Genomic DNA, 18159 nt, shown 5'->3' on the forward strand with positions numbered 1-18159 from the left:
CACATTTTTTGGTTCCTTGGCTAATCTCACAAAACAAAGCAGTGAGGAAAAAAAACTTAAAAACCAGTGAGAGAGAGAGAGAGAGAGAGAGAGAGAGAGAGAGATATCATCAATTTGAAAAACATAAAAGTGCCAACAATGGCAGCGGTCTCTCCGCATATTTCGCCTACCCTTTCACGCTACAAATTCTTCTCCACTTCCGTTGTTGAAAACCCTAATTTCTCTCCTAATCCTATCTATAGTCGGCGGCGCAGAGTGACCAAGTCGCATCTTCAGGCGCACAACAGTAGCACTACTTATGGCCGCACGGAGCTCCCCTCCTCGAAGAAGCTATGGATTAGGCAACGAAGCTCCAGCGAAATGGAGGTTGATCAAGTACAATTAGAAGAAGATGAAGAAGAACAATTGGAGATCGACGAGGCCAGTCTCCTCTCCCTGAGCATGAAACCGGACAGGAACATGGCGTTGCTCGACGATTACGAGATGGAGGAGCTTGGACACACACCTGATACCACTCATCGCAGTGGTTTGTTTGTTTCTTTGTTTCTTTGTTTATCTTCTTCCCTAATTAAATAGCTGAATCTGGTGATGTGAGTAGGGTACGTTGCGGTGGTGGGGATGCCTAACGTTGGGAAAAGCACGCTTTCGAATCAAATGATTGGCCAGAAAATTTCGATTGTTACAGATAAACCTCAAACCACGAGGCATAGGATTCTTGGTATATGTTCTAGCCCTCAATATCAGGTTTGTTTTTTTTTTTTTTTTTTTTTTTTTTTATCTACTAAGCCCACATTGACAACGTTATTTGCCTTAGCTAGTAATTGCCTTTGGGTTTTTTGATACCTATTTCGAAATTTATGATGCATTTCGACTGATACAAACAAAGCTTGTGTTGTGTTTTTGCAGATGATACTCTTTGATACCCCTGGTGTCATCGAGAAGAAGATGCACAGGTTAGATACAATGATGATGAAGAATGTCAGAGATGCTGCCATCAATGCTGATTGTGTTGTAGTTCTCGTTGATGCTTGTAAAACGCCTGCTAAAGTATGCTTCTCTGTTTTGATTGATTTATACCTCCTGAATTGTTCCTACCTTTCTGTCCTAATGCTGGTGGTAATTGTGTGCTAGATAGAAGAAGTTTTGAAAGAGGGTTTGGGGGACCTCGAAAAAAAGCCACCTATGTTGCTTGTTATGAATAAGAAGGATCTGATCAAACCTGGTGAGATTGCCAAGAAACTGGAGGTGAGGAGATTTTCCTGTTATTAAATCTCCCACCATTCTAGAGTGAACTTGCACTGGTGGGAGATGCTTCACAATAAACGATTTGGATTCATGGTATTGGTATCTTCTTTGCTTAATAGATAATTCAACTTCTTGCAGTGGTATGAAAAATTTACAGATGTTGATGAAGTTATACCTGTAAGTGCCAAGTATGGACACGGAATAGAGGATGTAAAAGAGTGGATTTTATCCAAACTTCCCTTTGGGCCACCTTATTATCCAAAGGTATTTAAACAAGTCACTAGCTTCACTGTTTATTTAACCCCTCTTCTTGCTAAGATAGCTGAGCTTATATTCTAATTTGCTTAATATTCTGAGGTTTATGTGTTTCTTCACATACAACAATGCACTTCACTAATGTCTCACGGGTATTTGATTTCTAGGATATTGTGAGCGAGCACCCAGAGAGATTCTTTGTCTCTGAGATTGTTAGAGAGAAGATATTTATGCAATACCGAAATGAAGTTCCTTATGCTTGTCAGGTAAAATTATAATTTTGGTGTTTTTAGTCCTGTAAAACTTGCCGCCTTATTAATCAATTATGTTGTTATATGCTTTGCTTCAACGCCACAGGTTAACGTGCTGAGTTACAAAACTAGACCATCTGCAAAAGACTTTATTCAAGTGGAAGTGGTTGTGGATAAAAATTCTCAGAAGATCATCCTTATAGGAAAAGTAAGTATATACGGTCCCTTAACAGTCAAGTGGGTAATTTCTGATTAGCATTGGTGATCTAAAAATTTGTGGACATTCAAAAGGTGCGTTGTCAATGATTGATGAAACTGACAATATGGGTTTAAAAGCTGATCTGTTCAAATATTTTCTTAAAGCAATAAGGTCTCAACTAGATAAGCTTAGTGCTGACTAATGTGGCTGAATGGATTTCAATGCAATGTTGTAGGAAGGGAAGGCTTTGAAAACACTAGCGACAGCTGCTCGGCTCGACATTGAAGATTTCCTTCAGAAGAAAGTCTTCCTTGAGGTTTAAAGACGCATAGAATATGATTGATTACATAAAATATGAAAATGGTATATCAAGTATAGTAAGTTTAAGTTAACAATTTGAGTGGATGATATAAAATGTTGAATGAAGGTGGACGTGAAAGTGAAAGAGAACTGGAGACAAGACGAGGGGCTTCTCAAGTACTACGGCTATGGAGGACAGATCCGAGCTATGTAGTACAGTATATTAATACAGTATGTATGTAGTGTGGTGGACTGGTGGTCTTCAAATGGGCCTAGAAGAAGATAGATGGGAAAGTGCGAATGAGTCGGCGGCTCAGGTTAGCGTTTACCCACTTTTTTTTTTGTTTGTATTTAACCGATACCACTAGTCAGTTTAGCTTTTTGTTTTTATTCTCAATCCAGCGATTCCTTTGGAAATTTGAACTCTTTCTTCTTTTAAGAGTTTGTTCAACTAACGTTCCATTGAATATATCTAATTTTCATGATCACAGGTAGTAGACTGTGAGAATTAAACAATTACATTTAGATTTCACTTTATTGAAAAGCTGAACCGTAATTAAAGGAGAGTGAGTAAAATGCTGTGTTTGGTTGGGTCTTTGAATCGAGTCGGTGTAAGTTAGCTCCGCTTATTGCGCCTATGCTTCTTCTTCTGTTGATTAAAAGGTGTGTGCTACTTCAGATGTTTGAAAGCAGAGTCAAAAAATGCAGAAAAACTAAAGCGTCCACTCGAAAAGAAAACCATTTTCCTGATTGCACAATAAATTATATGTCGTGTGTTTTGTCGTCAACTCAACCGAAAAATCTAAAGAACAACGGCACATGAAGAGAGTTTCGCCTTTAAATGAAACTGAGAGGCCGACCCATAAAAATATAAAAAAGGCAAGGGCCCTGTGAGTATCCATGAAGCGGAAGACGCGTGGGTTGCTGTATTAAGTAACCACACAGAATGCTGACACGTGTAATATGATCCGAGGGTGAAGCAGTAAAGCATGTGTACGGTTTTGATTACGTGTTAAGTGGGATCCATTTGCTGGTCTTACGGTTACGACTTCTTTTGCCGGTAATAATGGGATCTAATTAGCGGAATCACCTGCTTCGCTTACATACTTAAACACCATATGTTACACTGAACTTGATATGTGAGCATCACACATTCACATTACTACAGTACAATACATGAGTATGCGTGTATAACACTAAATTAAATGAGAGTTATTAATGCTTTTTCCAAAACCGTTATACAATTAATTATTATTAGTCCATAAATACCCCACACCCCCTCTGAAAGACACAGCGAGAAGAGTGTAAAGAGAAAGAGAGAGAGCAAAGAATAAGAGGAAGATGAAGCTTCTGGGTCTAATTACATTTCTAGCGATCGTGATCCAACAAAGCTGTTTGGAGCTAGGAGCAGATGCGTTACCGAATGATGGGTTCGTGAGGACTAAAGGTGTTCAGTTTAGTCTCAATGGCTACCCTTTCTACGCTAATGGCGTTAATGCCTACTGGCTCATGTACGTTTCCTCCGATCCATCCCAAAGGTCTAAGATCTCTGCCGCGCTCCAAGATGCCTCTCGCCATGGCTTGACCGTTGCTCGAACCTGGGCTTTCAGCGATGGCGGTTACAGAGCTCTTCAGTCTTCCCCTGGCTCCTACAACGAGGATATGTTTCAGGTACGTAATTATTGAGACTTAACTTGCTTGTGTCTTGCTTGTGTGTGTGTTTTTCCTCTTGAGAAATTTTCCGCTAGACTTTCTATTTGGAAAAGTCGGTGGCTTTTGGAGCCAAGTTTTGAGACTCTCTCTCTTTGATGTTTCTGATCTGTTTCTTTTGTCATTTATGGTGAATAGGGTTTGGATTTTGCGATTGCTGAGGCAAGAAGCCATGGGATAAAGGTAATACTCAGCTGTGCCAATAACTACGACAGCTTCGGAGGGAAGAAGCAATATGTGGACTGGGCTCGAAGCCGAGGCCGTCCCGTTTCTTCTGAAGACGACTTCTTCACCGACTCCCTTGTTAAAGATTTCTACAAGAACCATATCACGGTTTCAAATTCAGACCTTTAATCTTCTCCCCTGTGTAAGATTTAAGTGAATGGAGCAAAAAAGTAATGGCTTTTGTTTTCTCCTGCAGGCTGTGCTCAACAGATTCAATACTTTTACTAAAGTTCAATACAAAGATGACCCAACTATAATGGCTTGGGAGCTCATGAACGAGCCCCGTTGCCCCTCAGATCCTACCGGAAGAACCATTCAGGTTTCACCCTAACACACATTTTCACACCATGATTCTTTTACTTTTCTAGTTGTATTCCTATGGGATTTGACTTGTTGGTTTGTTTGTTTGTTTTCTATCCATTATAACAGACTTGGATTACTGAAATGGCTGCTCATGTGAAATCACTAGACAGAAACCATCTGCTTGAAGCTGGCCTCGAAGGTTTCTATGGTCAGTCTTCCCCTCAAAGCACGACTCTAAACCCACCCGGCCAGTTTGGAACTGACTTCATCGCCAATAACCGCATCCCCGGCATTGATTTTGTTACGGTTCACTCTTACCCTGACGAATGGTAAATTCCATAGAATTTTAGTTTTGGCCCAATCAGTTAAAAACAGTGAGATCACTTTGTTTAACGTTGATGCTGATATTTTCTTCTGCAGGTTCACAGATGCAAGTGCAAGCGAGCAGTCCAAAATGGATTTCTTGAACAAATGGCTCAACGCACACATCCAAGACGCACAGAACGTTCTTCGCAAACCCATAATAGTAGCAGAATTTGGTAAATCAACGAAGAAACAAGGCTATAGCCCTGCAGAGAGAGACATTGTCTTCAACACCGTGTACGGCAAGATTTACGAGTCTGCAAAACGAGGCGGTGCAGCAGCAGGAGGATTGTTCTGGCAACTTCTGGGGAATGGAATGGATAATTTTCAAGATGGGTATGGGATCATACTTAACCAAAGCTCGTCGACGGTTAACGTCATTGCTCAGCAATCGCGGAAGTTGACTTTGATTCGGAAAATATTTGCTAGGATGATCAATGTGGAGAAATGGAAGAGAGCGAGAGGCCACAGACAAGTCAGAAAACGAGGTCATCACAAAATCAAAAACTGAAGATTAAACTAATTTCTACTTTTAATATTTACTCTCTTATAGCGAATCCAAGGACCTCAGCTCGTCCAAGAAAGTAATAGTGATAGATTTCATAATATACTTAGTTTTTGGCCGGAATGAACTTTATTCAGTAAAGAAAATAATTAGTGTGGCAATTTTTTAGACGTCACCTTTGAAGAAAGTCCCAAACCACAGTGGAAAGGGTTAATTCAGCAGAAAAGTTTTTAAATCGTATGATCTAATAACAAGACACTGAATCACACTAAAAACAGTTTGTTTGCTTGAAGGATATAAAAGCTAATTAAAACCAACAATATAATGGAACCGTGTGTGTGACTTTACAAGTCACCAAGGTAGATGGCTGAGGGACTATAAGCAAACATCAGTCCATTCAATATGGCCCCAAACATCACCTCCATTCAATTATAAAAAGAATCAAATGCATTCCTTGTACATCCTAAGTACTTATAATTATCAGTCTGTCATCTGTCATCATCTTTAAACCAGTTAAGTAGCACATATACTGCAAAACCTAAAGCAGACGCAGCAGCAACCAGAAAGACAGCTACTTGTACTGAGAATGATGAGGTAAAGGCTTCAAGAACAAGTGAGTTCCAAGTTACATACCATAAGGTGGAGTAAACAGAACCCACGATTGCACCTACGACCACTTGACTTGTTGTGTGAAGCTTCTGAGAAACCCTTAACCATGTCTACCAAAAATAACATCAGTGTTAATATGATTTCATTCATATGATCCTTCGGTAATTTTGAACTTGAGTTAATGTCATAAAATGATATGAAGACTTACAAAGTAAGAACCCAATGCGAGGACGAGGCCACTAAGGAACAGAGAGAGTACATTGGTTCCAAGCCACTCCATAACTGCGGAAATAAGAGTAAACGGATCTTTAAGAGTTGATCAAAGGAAATTAGAAACAGATATCAAAATTGTGGCTGTATGTATACCAGACAAGACAATAAACACAGAGATGAAAGAAATGGATTGAGCGTGAGAAGATGGCATCCCAGGATCAGAACGCAGCGTAGCAACGGGTCTCTCTTGGTTAAGTAAACGTTTCAAAGCTACAGAAAGCGCGGAATTTGAAACTGATCCAACCACAGCCCACAAAGCTGCACCATCATGCCGTAGAAGCAGAACAGATCCAAACAGAGCAGCTACAATCCATTTGCTCTGCCATTTTACAAAGGTGGAAGCTTTTTCATTAGTAACCAAAACGCATAAGAGAAAAGGAACAAGCTTTGCTTTTGAGTTTCGATCTTTTTTCATAGAGATTGTGGCATTACATCAAACAGGTTGTGTGCATCAGGGAATTAGAATACGAACCAGACGATTAGCGACGGCTTCAATCCCGCCGCCGGCGTCGTCCTGAAGCTCCGAAGAATTATTGATGAAAGCCTCTTGCTCGAGCGTCTGAGATGGTTCTTCGCCGTCTCTGCGAGCATTGATTTTGACTAAATCATCGGCCATAGATTTAGAGACAGAGAAAGACAAGATTCTTCTTCTTCTTCTTCGATTCAAAGGGAAGATTCGAAATCGAGCGGAAGCGATGTAAGAAGGAACAGAGGAAGCAGCGAGATAGAAATTGCAGGTTGGCTTGTGGAGGAGGAGAAGGGGTGTTGATGATGATGAAGCTGCCATATCCAAAGCCAAAAATCTTTTGAATATATTATTATGTGTTGATTTATTACCAATTTATACACACAATAATAATAATCTATACATATTTAATTTCAGTTTCTTCATAAAAAAAATGCCAGAATTCGTAAGGTTCAAAAGAATGAATCAACACGATGAAGATGAACGTTCGGCTTGCTCTGTCTTCCTCGTGTTGATCTTTTCGTTAAATTGGCCCATTAAAGCCCATTAGTAGTCCTAATATATTAACTCGCCAATTTGCTTAAAATAGGCCCATCATCAATGAATCCATCCAACAAAATCTCTCGGTTTTCTTTAGTCTAGTTTTCTTTCTACTATTTCTTGTGGAAGGAATTTGTGCTTTCAAAGTTTTAAACCAATCGCAATGGATGGATATAGTTAGCGGCTAGCTTTGGAAAAAAAGAATCTTAAGTTAAAGATTAAAATGAAAAGGAAATTTTTGCTAACAAGTTGAACTGTTGGAAACCGGAAGAATAATGATGATCGGAAACAACGGTGGGAAAGCCGTGTACACGTTTGTTTATTCCTTTGAGAATATTATCGATGTCTCATCGTTTTAGAACATTGCTGCTTATTTTGGAATTTTCTAGACATATATTTGCATTGCCATGAATAACATTTGTTTCGTGTAGTATATTATAATAATATTGGAGGTCGAATATGCTTAACAAACTTTGCAAAGGGGAAAAATAAAAATAAATAAACCATGGAACAAAAAAGATGACCAATTAAATTACTATACGTATACTTAGAAAATATATTCTTGGTTATCTTTTATTGTTTTTATACATTCAGGCTGATGTGTAAATAGATTCTCTCGCACATAAAAGTTTTCCTCTTGCACTTATACATTATTTATACCCTTCTTTTTTTAATTCAGAAATAATTATTACTTTGGATTATGGCTTTTGGTCGTGGATTAATAAATATAGATAAGTCACAAAAGCAACGAATATCATCTCAGACCAATATGTCTCTTGGTTTAAAGTGAAGGATGTTCATGTTCTCTTTTCTTTAAAACACCACTTTGTTTTGTTTTGAAAAAGAAAAAAACTTTTGTATCCGTAGAATTATAGACGTTCTGTTTTTTTTTTTTAACTTAATTTTAAACTAATGGTCGATAGTCAATATTTACATCAATGTACATTGCAGAAAAAGTAAACCGCCGTAATATAAATAAACTGAAGTCCCACTGAAGTTATAAAGGCTGTGTGGGAGTGTGGCAAAACCCACACGCGAGAGCGTCTTGTCATTGGAGGTGAAAACTGAGTGTCGTTTATATTTTAAATACATACAGATACAGTACTTATATTCGTAGATATATATATATAAAAAGATGTGATGATGCGTCAATCGCTCTGTGAAACTCAATCTACAAAGTACAGTTATACACGGTGTTGTGACAGAAATCGAAGAGAAGACTCGACTCGAGAGAGCTACAAAAAAAATATATATATTCAAGTTTGAAAAAAACGGAGTAAATACGGTGTCGTGTGGCACCAGATAGTCCTGAAATTCATGATGATTTCTTATCACTCTGACAAACGTATAGCTTTTACAGTGGTCAAAGTTTTTTGAATCAGGACCCAAACAAGGAAACAATCTTCTGCCCTACTTCCTACTCCTCTCCTCCTATGATATGTACAACACTTTTACCAAGTTATTATTTTTTTTAGTATATATTACTACATAAATACGCACGAACAGGTATGTAGCTAAGCTAGTCATAACTTTTATACTAATACAAATCGATCGAAGCGTGCGTGCGTGCAAGTGTGCGTCCCTGTGTGGATATAATATGAATGATACGTTTGGGAATGGTATTACCTGCGCATATTTTAAAAGAGAACAGATCATTAAATGAATTGCAGCGGGAACTATATATATAGTAGATATCATGGGTCAAACCAGCCTGTATTATCCATTAATTAACTTATTTTCCAATTAACTACTACAATACTAAATGATTAACATCCCCCATTCAAATGCTTTTTCGTGATCTTTTGGCTATGACATTATTTATAAGAACTATGGCAGGTTTCAATTTTTAATGTTCTGGCTAGAAGCTTTATTTTTCTGAGTGTAATTCTAATACATATTATTTTCACAAGTGTAAATTTTATTGATCAGTAGTACGTAGTTTTAGTTTATCTTATTATATACATAACAAAAATCATTCCTCAGCTTGTAAAAGATAACGAGCTATTCTATATATTTTTGGTAAAGGAGTTTCGATAGTAGTGCCACTAATTTTGAACGATATCATCTATTAGTGCCAAACAAAAAAAAATATCTTCATAAAGTTATTAAGTGTATATAGTATATAGTATCTTAAATAAACCCGACCGAGACATCGTTCATTAGTTGTAAAGGGAATTAATGAGAGAGTCAACGAGTAGTCTCACTTGCCATTAAATTCAACAAATCATCTAAGAATTCTTTAATCTATTCACGTTGTAACAATCATAATAAGGAAATCTTAATCTACTCACGTTATTATAATAATCATCGGGTTTAATTTTAGTACTCAAGTTTTTGTCAATTTCTCAGTTAAAAGTTTCATAGTTGTAATGTGGTGTTGAACTTTCTTCTTCCGGTCAAATGCCCCATCCCCATCTAGTCACGTAAGGACCTATATATATATATATATATATATATATATTACTCCTCGTTCAATAGAAGTTATAATTAAAGAAGTAAATATTAATTGTTGTTATTTTCGACATTATTATTAGTAGGATTTGTTTAGAAACCATAAATTTTCCCGCTAATCTATGATTATTGTCATGAACCAAAAAAAAAAAATGGAGATCAAAATTTGATAATAGTAAGTGACAGAGTAAGAGAGTTTTGCAGTGATTTACTTATTATAGAAAGAGTTTGCATTGATTATTTACAGTAAAGAAAAAAACATACAATTGAGAGTCAATAAATGAAACGGTGAAAAGCACGAGAAAGAGGAAGGGTTAAGCAAATACGAATCGGTACACTTGAAGAGCGGTGGTTTATACGGATGCCATACGCCTCACGTGAAACCAAACACATTTTTTGATTCTCTGTGTTACATCACTTTTTACACAATTTTGCTCGGTCCAACTTTTATTTTATTTTTGGTTTTTACATTGTTATTTATTTGACAACAGCTGTATAATAATTATGAGTAGTTGAAACTTGTGAAGCTTTCTAACTTTAAATTTAAACTACTAACTACTATATAGCAAACAAATTCTGTGTATATGGTTGAAATCAATCCTAACTTTGAAGTTTAACAGGTTCTTCTGTTTTAAAAAAGGAATCATCTGCTTATATATGCAATTACTCGTCTATCTAAAAAACCTATATAAGGTATAACTGCTAGTTTGTATGTATACGATTACTACTAATTTAAATGACTTTTTTTGGTATGATGTTATAATTTTGACTATGAACGGTTTAGTTAAAAAAAAATCAAAAATATTTGTACAATTTAGATAGAGATCTTGATTAACTAAACTCTAAAAAGTTACAGGTAAGTAAGTATGTTTTTGGTTGGTATAGGAATAAATATAATAAAATAGGGACCAGTGGTGTCTTAGATAGGGAATTATAATTGGAATATGTATATCTAAGTTAGATATAACTCTTTTTCAAAAAATAAAATAAAAATAAAAAGAGAGGGAAAAAGTTCAATTATTTGAAGGAAATAAAAAAAGGTGCTCTTCTGGTTTAGAGAGAGTGGATCGGAGTCTACAAAAGAGAGATGTGAGAGATGAAGCCTGCTCCACTTTTTTCTTCATTCTTCATCTTCTCTCTTTGTGTTCTCTCTCTCTCTCTCTCTCTCAGAAAAAAAAAAAAAAAACAAATATGGATTCGTTCGATTTGGATAACGTGAAAGCAGAGAAAGCAAAGGCGTTGCGGCGTTTCAACCGCTTCCGGCGAATCGGAAGTATCTTCCGTGCGGCTGAGGTTTGCGTGGCTCTCCTCCTCGTCTTTTGGACATTCACGCGCCTTCCTTTCGCCGTTCAGATCTCCGGAGCGTTTCTCCGCCGTATCGCCGCCCTTGTATCGACTCCTCTGTTCGTCTTCCTCCTCGGCAACTCCATCGTCCTTGTTCTTCTCACCAAGTCTTCCTCCGAACAGACAACCGCCTCCGCCGCCGCCTCAACAACAAACGCAGAAACAGAAATCTACGAGGCCTTCGTCAGATCCGTAGAGAGTCGATCCAAGCCGTCCGATGACGAAGACTTGGCGGATGAGACTGTCTACCACGACAAACAGGTGATCGTCACTCATTTGAACGCGGATGAGAATATAACACACGTCCAGATTGATCATCCCAGTGGTAAGGTCTATGGAAGGAGCAAATCAGACGTTTCGGCAAAACAGAGTAGTAGTCCAAATATTATGAAACAACGACGTTCTCTACAGAGATCCAAGACAGACAAGTGCTGCATCGTCAGGGAGATTGAAAACCAAAAAGAGGACGACAACAACAAGTATGATGATCCAGAAGAAGATGATATGAGCAACGAAGAGTTTCAGAAAACGATCGAAGCTTTCATAGCAAAAGAGAGATTGTTTCGTCGTCAAGAATCTTTAGCCGTCGTTGTCCATAACATAAAGCCTTAATAATATCTTTAAATAAAAGGCATCATCAGTATTCTTATAGTATTATCGAATCAACTTCAAGCAAACAACCAAAGTTTTGTGAAACTTGACCATATGGAATCTTGTTTTCTTTTCTTTTTTTTTTTTAAGAAAAAAATATATTCCATGTATAATAATAATATCAATCATCTCTATGTACAGTAATTAGTTGCTTATTATGAAAGATATATATTATATTTTTACTTGTCTCAGTGAGTGTCACTTCCTCAAGTCTAATGATACAAACTTGAAGTATAAATGTTGTCTCTTCTCAAATTCCATCATGACTTTACCATAACTTTTTTCTTCAAGTTTTAGTGTCATACAAGAAACAATCGATTTAGTTCTGTCTTTTTGTCTTACCATATGAAACCTTCGCGTTACTTTTAAAAGCAAAAATCATCTGCATCAAATAAACAAATAGCTATCTACAAACCCTATATTCCATACATACTTCAAAAAAAATTTGATTTCCAAACCTGCATGTATGACTTCTTAACTGTAAACATATGAGCCAGTCACTTTGTCAATTCATATTTCTATGCCTCTTTAATAGTTTTTCTTACTGTACTTTCTTACATAGTTAATGACAAAATAAAAACCTTATACTATATGTTAGAATTCTTCAAAATTTCGCTCATAATGGCGTTTTGGACTTTTACACCGACTAACTCTCATGCCTGCAATTATTAATCATGCAAGATTTAATATCTATATGTACTCAGACGACTAAAAAGGGATTTATTGAAGCGTGGAGTTTTTTTTTTTTGCCCAGATGAGATTTGCACATTAATTAAATCTACAGATTATATGTAATTATCCAGATAAAAACTGTTACCGTACGTGTATAAAATTGAAATACAACGTAGACTGGTAGAAACATACACACACTAATACACATATAGCTAGGGCGCCGCGATTATAATATATATATATATATATATATCAATCAGAAAACGAATATCATATAATAACAATATATTAGTGAATGTTTATAATGGGATTGAAGACAATTGAAATAGGTACTCAATGTTTTTACTAGTATTAAATTAAATTGAAGGAAGCTTCGTTTCGAATGCTTCATGGGAATGATTGATGGTCTAGTAAGTCATCTCAGTGATCTCGTAGCCTTCAGCTATAAGATTAGAAGAAGAAAAAGATCAAATAAAGAAATAGTATTAATTTGCTGAAGCGGCCGTGTTTCTGATGGGTATCGGCACCAATGATAGTGTAATTATTTTGAATGGCAAAAAGTATATAAAAAAACGTAACTTTTATGCAGACACACACGCAGAAAAATTATGAAGAAAAGTGACTTTAGTTTTCACTAAGTCCCGTAATCTCTGCTCATCCAAAATAAAAGTCGGTTTCTTTTACCCTTCTTTTGACATATATGGATCCTCTATATCGATCCGATCCATCTTTTGCAAGATGTACTAGTACTAGTATTTTTATAAGAATTTTGTTGGGTACGGTTACTGATTGTTGCATTTAAATTATTTCTTTTTGGGGGGCTCTTTAACTAGAGCAATCATGATAGTTTCCACCACGAGCGGCTAATGCTATTGATGTTGTTGGATTAATTTGTCCTTAAGCCACTTTTACCATCACTTGGCCCTTATTTCCAACACAGCACAGTGTAACATTTTGAGATATTGAACATACATATAACGTATAGAAACAATTTTTACTGCAATCGACATTCTTAAATTCTTTCATCAAAGTCTTGCAAATAACGTTGCAAATATCTACAATTTTTTGTTTTTAAATGTTATTTTAAGATATATTTCATACTTCTTTCTGTTCAGTTTGATGTTATAACGAATTGAAATTGACTCAAGTTTCATTTTTAACTTTACTCAGATTTTAAGATAAATATTAATTACCCTAAACTATATAGACATGACATGTATTATTAATTTACATGCTTTACCATGGACGACAATGCATGGGATGCAAAAAGGTCAGACAATGATGTTGACGTAAAATTATCATAAGCACATTTTTTCATATCTACGGATTATATGGTTTAAATTTGCTATATTATACATAATACATATCAACGCGCGGTCGACCAAAATGATATAATGCTTATATCAAATATCCATTTAGGGTAGTTTTGCTTGCTTCCCTAATTTTGAGTATCTTCATACATATGCAACGTGTTTACACGCCAACGTGCCTCATATCGGACCCTGCCCACACATTGAATCCTTCGAGTTTTTTTTTTTGTTTTTTATCGGATTAAAATTAAAATTGAATGTTTACATATATATTACCATTAGTTTAGAAAACAGCTTAGAGCCACAAGAGAAACAAATGTCATTTCCACCCCTAAACTTAATCAGGACAGATTTTAACAATGACAAACCATCCCAGCATTGCTTCAAGATTTTCGGCTCATCAAAGTGAATTCTCGCACAAGGAACTGTGAAGAAGGGCAGAGTCACAAATGAGGATTACTCGAAAACAATCACAAATGAGGATAACTAACAAGTCACAAATGATTATTAGTGCCTATACAACTCAAAACAAAATAGAATAATAGATGGTATCAGTAATAAAAATACGTGCCTAACTTAAGAGTGTATCGATATGTTTCATACATGGGAAGCTTTTTTTTTTTTTTTTTTTGAAAAGTAACATAAAAAGACAATAAATTGATTGGACATGCCATCGTGTACCCACGACTTTTTGTTTTATCTTAGTTTTAAACTTTTAATCCTAACCTTGACTAAGCGTCGTCTCGCATAATTGACGTTGACAACCTTTTTCATGCATAATGATTAATAACTAAAACTATGATTCTGCGCTGCCAAGCAATTTCAACATTGAAAACTAATTAAGAGCACTGCGAAAGTGCGAATATTCGGATGCTTATTACAAAACCATTACGATTTCATGTAATATGGCAATGGTAATGAGCACAAAAATCTAGAAAATGTCTAACCAAAAACTTCACCTGTTTCAAATTAATCAGTTTCGTTTAAAATTTTTCACACAGATTAAAAATAAAATAAAATAATAAAAAACCTATTATCCCTATAAAGTATAAACTATTACTAGATCATTGTCCAAACAGAGTTTTATATTGTTGCCACTGATCATGGAAGAGATGGATCCTTAATTTAATAGTCATGTAAAGCGTGGCCCAAAGCCCACTTCATCATGATTTGTTTAGGAGCAAGCTTCTGCTGCGGTTATGAGACTATCGTCTTTTAGTTGTATGGGTTAAGTTGAAACTATTATAAAGAGCATAGAAATGCCGTGACATGAACCATACTAATAATTCCGTGTTGTTGTTGATCGTATGTCCAAGCTAAAATTCATCTAGAAAAGTTGAAGAAATATATATCAAAGAGGCAATTTCAGTATTTCCATCTGATCTGATCTTTTAACTAAATTTATAACAAAAATGAAAAAAAAACTGTTACTATTTTAAAAAGCTATTAAAACCATGCATGTCGGATTGATAAAAAAGACACAGAATTGAACGTGGCGTACGATAAAATAAAACTTAGTGGCTAAAATTTGATACAGTGCAAATGACAGATACACTTTATTTGCAGGACAATTAATATTTTTAACCAACCGTGATGGTTGGGGAATCCCAGTTACGTGTTATGCATGTCACTGACATTTAGGACCAGCCGTGCTTCGGTGAAGAGGAAAGAGTTTTTGCCCGAAGCCACCAAAATTTTAAAATTTATTAGGCCACATGTTTTTCCAACCTAAGCTTATATGTATTTAAGTTGATAATATAAATGTGTGTAATAATGCAAAATGGTGTTTTGTTTGAGAAGCCCATGACATTATGTCATTATAATAAAATAATTATGTTTTATGTATAAAGAAATTTCTGCACATAAAATAATTAAGTTTTATAGTTATTAGTATAGCATAACTATATAAGAATACTAATGAAAGACAATTGATAAAATGGATAATATTAAGAATAAAGGAAATATTTTTGGAATTGTCTGAATTATTTTAGGAAAAAAAGATAGAAAAGTTTTGGCTTTATATGATTTTTTCATATCTTATGAGCATTGTTATCTTTGAAATAATAGTTTTTTCAAAAATATTTTTTTAATAACAAAGGCCATAATTTTTTACCCGCCCTAAGCCACACAATAAGGCTGAGCACGACACTGTTTAGGACAAAACATGAAAGATTACAAATCAAAGTTGCATGCATTTGCTATTATTGTTTCGTCTTTACTAAGAAAATTCGAGTTTCTCTGATACACATCGACCGACAGTTTTTATATTTTAATTTTAAGATGACTTTAATCTCAATGATAACATTCGGGTAATAATGTTCTACACCTACTCGGCAGTCGATCGGCATGTTTTACGTTTGCTATGTCCATATCAAGGGCTACTCTACACTCCACAGCAAAACACCAAATTTGTTATGGTACTAAGGGTTACTCCAGTCAGACGGCAAAACATTAGTCTTAGGAAGAACTTTATCTAAAATTTTGAAAACAACTATAATATTTTGTAAATGATTAAATCAATTGAAAAGAAAATGCGAAAAGAATATCATTCTTTACCAGTGACCACACCTTTATAAATGAAATTCCCACCCACCTCTATAAAATAAATTGTGCAAGTATCTTATAAGCTCATAGCCTCCCTAAAGTTTCGTAGCTTCGCAAAACAACAAAACTTATTTCTTGACACAACTTAATATTTAATGGAAGACGTTGATTCAATTTTCATAAACACCATTAATCGTTCCTCGAGGTTTTCTCTCCCAATAGATGGCATATGCATGTGTATACTGTGTGTGTGTTATTGTGTATGTTGAACTGACATCGATGTATATATATACATATTTGTGATGCAGGTGTGACGGTAAGAGTGATACTGAAAAATATAATGGAGATGATGAGAGAAGCAGTAGGTACCCTTTTGTGAAAGCTCTTAGCATGAGTGGTGGAGATGGAGATAACAGTTACTCCACCAATTCTCTTCTTCAGGTTTCCTTCCATTAGGATTCCATATAATTGTTTCATTAATCCTGCAAAACAAAAATTACTTATATATATATCTAATCCTTCATTTTCTTATTTAGAAAAGAGTTATACGGAAGGTCAAACCGGTTTTGGTTAAGAACACAAAAGGAATGATGAAAAACTTAAACTTTCCTAATTACATTAAAGTAGCTGATTTGGGATGTGCTACTGGGCAAAACACGTTCTTGACGATGTCTGAGATCGTGAACACGATCACTGTGTTATGTCAACAATGTAACCAAAAGCCACCGGAGATTGATTGTTGTCTTAATGATCTTCCATACAATGATTTTAACACGACATTCAAGTTCATAGCTTTCTTCAACAAGATTGTCAAAAGCAAAGGTTTGTGCTTCGTCTCTGGAGTCTCAGGTTCCTTCTACTCGAGGCTCTTTCCCAGCAAGAGCCTCCATTTTGTACATTCATCTTACAGCCTCCATTGGCTCTCTAAGGTCAGGCAACTACTTTACTTGCAATTGCTTAGTTAAATTTTGTTCATAATTTAAGTAAATGTTATAATTAATAATGATGGAACTGTAAGGTTCCCAAAGGACTCGAGAAGGATACCTCGTGTGTGTACATAACAGCTTCAAGTCCTCCAAGTACATACAAGGCTTATTTGACTCAATTTCAAAGTGACTTTACAACATTTCTAAAAATGCGTTCTGAGGAGATGGTTTGGAATGGACGCATGGTTCTTACTTTCATCGGCAGAGAAACTATTGATGATCCATTGCACAGGGATTGTTGTCACTTTTGGACGTTGTTATCCACTTCTCTGCGCGACCTAGTCAGTGAGGTAGGTAACATATTTAAAAATTACCAAATTTAATTTTAGACATTTAGAAATACACTGTGTGTTAATTTTAAAAACGTCCATCTTTTTTTTTTTTTTTATGATCCACAATTATAGGGTCTTGTGAGTGCATCGAAGGTTGGTTCTTTCAACATGCCGTTTTATGATCCGAGCAAAGAAGAAGCAATCGAAATGATTCGAAAAGAAGGCTCCTTCGAGATCAATGACTTGGAGATTCATGGATTTGATCTTGGCCAGAGTAATAACTACGGCGAGGACTATAAGTTACATTCACAGAAATCTAAAGCAGGAGAAAAAGAGGCCAAGTGTATAAGAGCGGTCAGTGAATCGTTGCTTGTAGCTCACTTCGGAGTTGACATTATCGACACGTTGTTTAACAAGTTTGCATATCATGTATCCCAACATACTAGCTGCACGAACAAAACGACTGTTTCCCTAGTCGTTTCTTTGATTCGAAAATAATTATTTACTGTATATTTTATTTTTCAAATTTCATTTAGATATAGAAACCAAGTAATTAATGTTATCTATGTGAGTGGTCCGATCAGCTCTACCATCTTTACTTTGACCCATAACGACATCACCTACCACAAGAAGAAAAGAACATAACTCTAGGGTAGATGGGAATTTCCTCAATAAATAGGACGTT

The 18159-nt window shown here is 35.7% G+C and overlaps 5 protein-coding genes across 6 annotated transcripts; 4 read left to right on the plus strand and 1 right to left on the minus strand.

Annotated features, from left to right (window-relative positions):
- Window positions 1-15: 15 nt before the first annotated feature.
- LOC104762928 (GTPase ERA-like, chloroplastic) lies at window positions 16-3012 on the plus strand. 2 transcript variants are annotated; one of them, XR_015588567.1, is made up of 10 exons: window positions 16-526; window positions 599-744; window positions 907-1047; window positions 1132-1245; window positions 1384-1509; window positions 1668-1766; window positions 1858-1959; window positions 2186-2266; window positions 2378-2567; window positions 2742-3012. XR_015588567.1 is itself a non-coding variant. In XM_010486337.3 (9 exons), exons 1-9 carry the CDS (start codon window positions 139-141, stop codon window positions 2462-2464), a joined length of 1284 nt encoding a protein of 427 aa, XP_010484639.3. In that variant the 5' UTR covers window positions 16-138; the 3' UTR covers window positions 2465-2738. The 2 variants fall into 2 exon arrangements, 1 of the variants encoding a protein (XP_010484639.3); XM_010486337.3 differs by lacking the exon at window positions 2742-3012 and having other exon boundaries at window positions 2378-2738.
- On the plus strand, window positions 2942-5517 carry LOC104762927 (mannan endo-1,4-beta-mannosidase 7-like). The gene is made up of 5 exons (XM_010486336.3): window positions 2942-3921; window positions 4099-4293; window positions 4382-4504; window positions 4615-4817; window positions 4909-5517. Exons 1-5 carry the CDS (start codon window positions 3592-3594, stop codon window positions 5360-5362), a joined length of 1305 nt encoding a protein of 434 aa, XP_010484638.1. The 5' UTR covers window positions 2942-3591; the 3' UTR covers window positions 5363-5517.
- Window positions 5518-5533: 16 nt separating this feature from the next.
- LOC104762930 (lipid phosphate phosphatase epsilon 2, chloroplastic-like) lies at window positions 5534-7366 on the minus strand. Its single transcript, XM_010486340.2, has 4 exons — window positions 6711-7366; window positions 6332-6557; window positions 6174-6247; window positions 5534-6075 (listed from the first exon to the last, which is right to left on the minus strand). The coding sequence occupies exons 1-4, from the start codon at window positions 7023-7025 to the stop codon at window positions 5845-5847; spliced, it is 846 nt and encodes a 281-aa protein (XP_010484642.1). The 5' UTR covers window positions 7026-7366; the 3' UTR covers window positions 5534-5844.
- Window positions 7367-10625: 3259 nt separating this feature from the next.
- LOC104762931 (uncharacterized) lies at window positions 10626-11881 on the plus strand. Its single transcript, XM_010486342.3, has one exon. It carries the CDS (start codon window positions 10887-10889, stop codon window positions 11649-11651), a length of 765 nt encoding a protein of 254 aa, XP_010484644.1. The 5' UTR covers window positions 10626-10886; the 3' UTR covers window positions 11652-11881.
- A 4244-nt stretch (window positions 11882-16125) lies between these two features.
- Window positions 16126-18036, plus strand: LOC104762932 (salicylate/benzoate carboxyl methyltransferase-like). The gene is made up of 5 exons (XM_010486343.3): window positions 16126-16421; window positions 16525-16657; window positions 16753-17145; window positions 17235-17492; window positions 17607-18036. Exons 1-5 carry the CDS (start codon window positions 16372-16374, stop codon window positions 17970-17972), a joined length of 1200 nt encoding a protein of 399 aa, XP_010484645.1. The 5' UTR covers window positions 16126-16371; the 3' UTR covers window positions 17973-18036.
- Window positions 18037-18159: the final 123 nt, after the last annotated feature.

The sequence above is a fragment of the Camelina sativa genome, chromosome 18 (genome assembly GCF_030686135.1).
Source record: "Camelina sativa cultivar CO46 ecotype springtype chromosome 18, ASM3068613v1".
In the NCBI taxonomy this organism is placed as follows: Eukaryota; Viridiplantae; Streptophyta; class Magnoliopsida; order Brassicales; family Brassicaceae; genus Camelina; species Camelina sativa.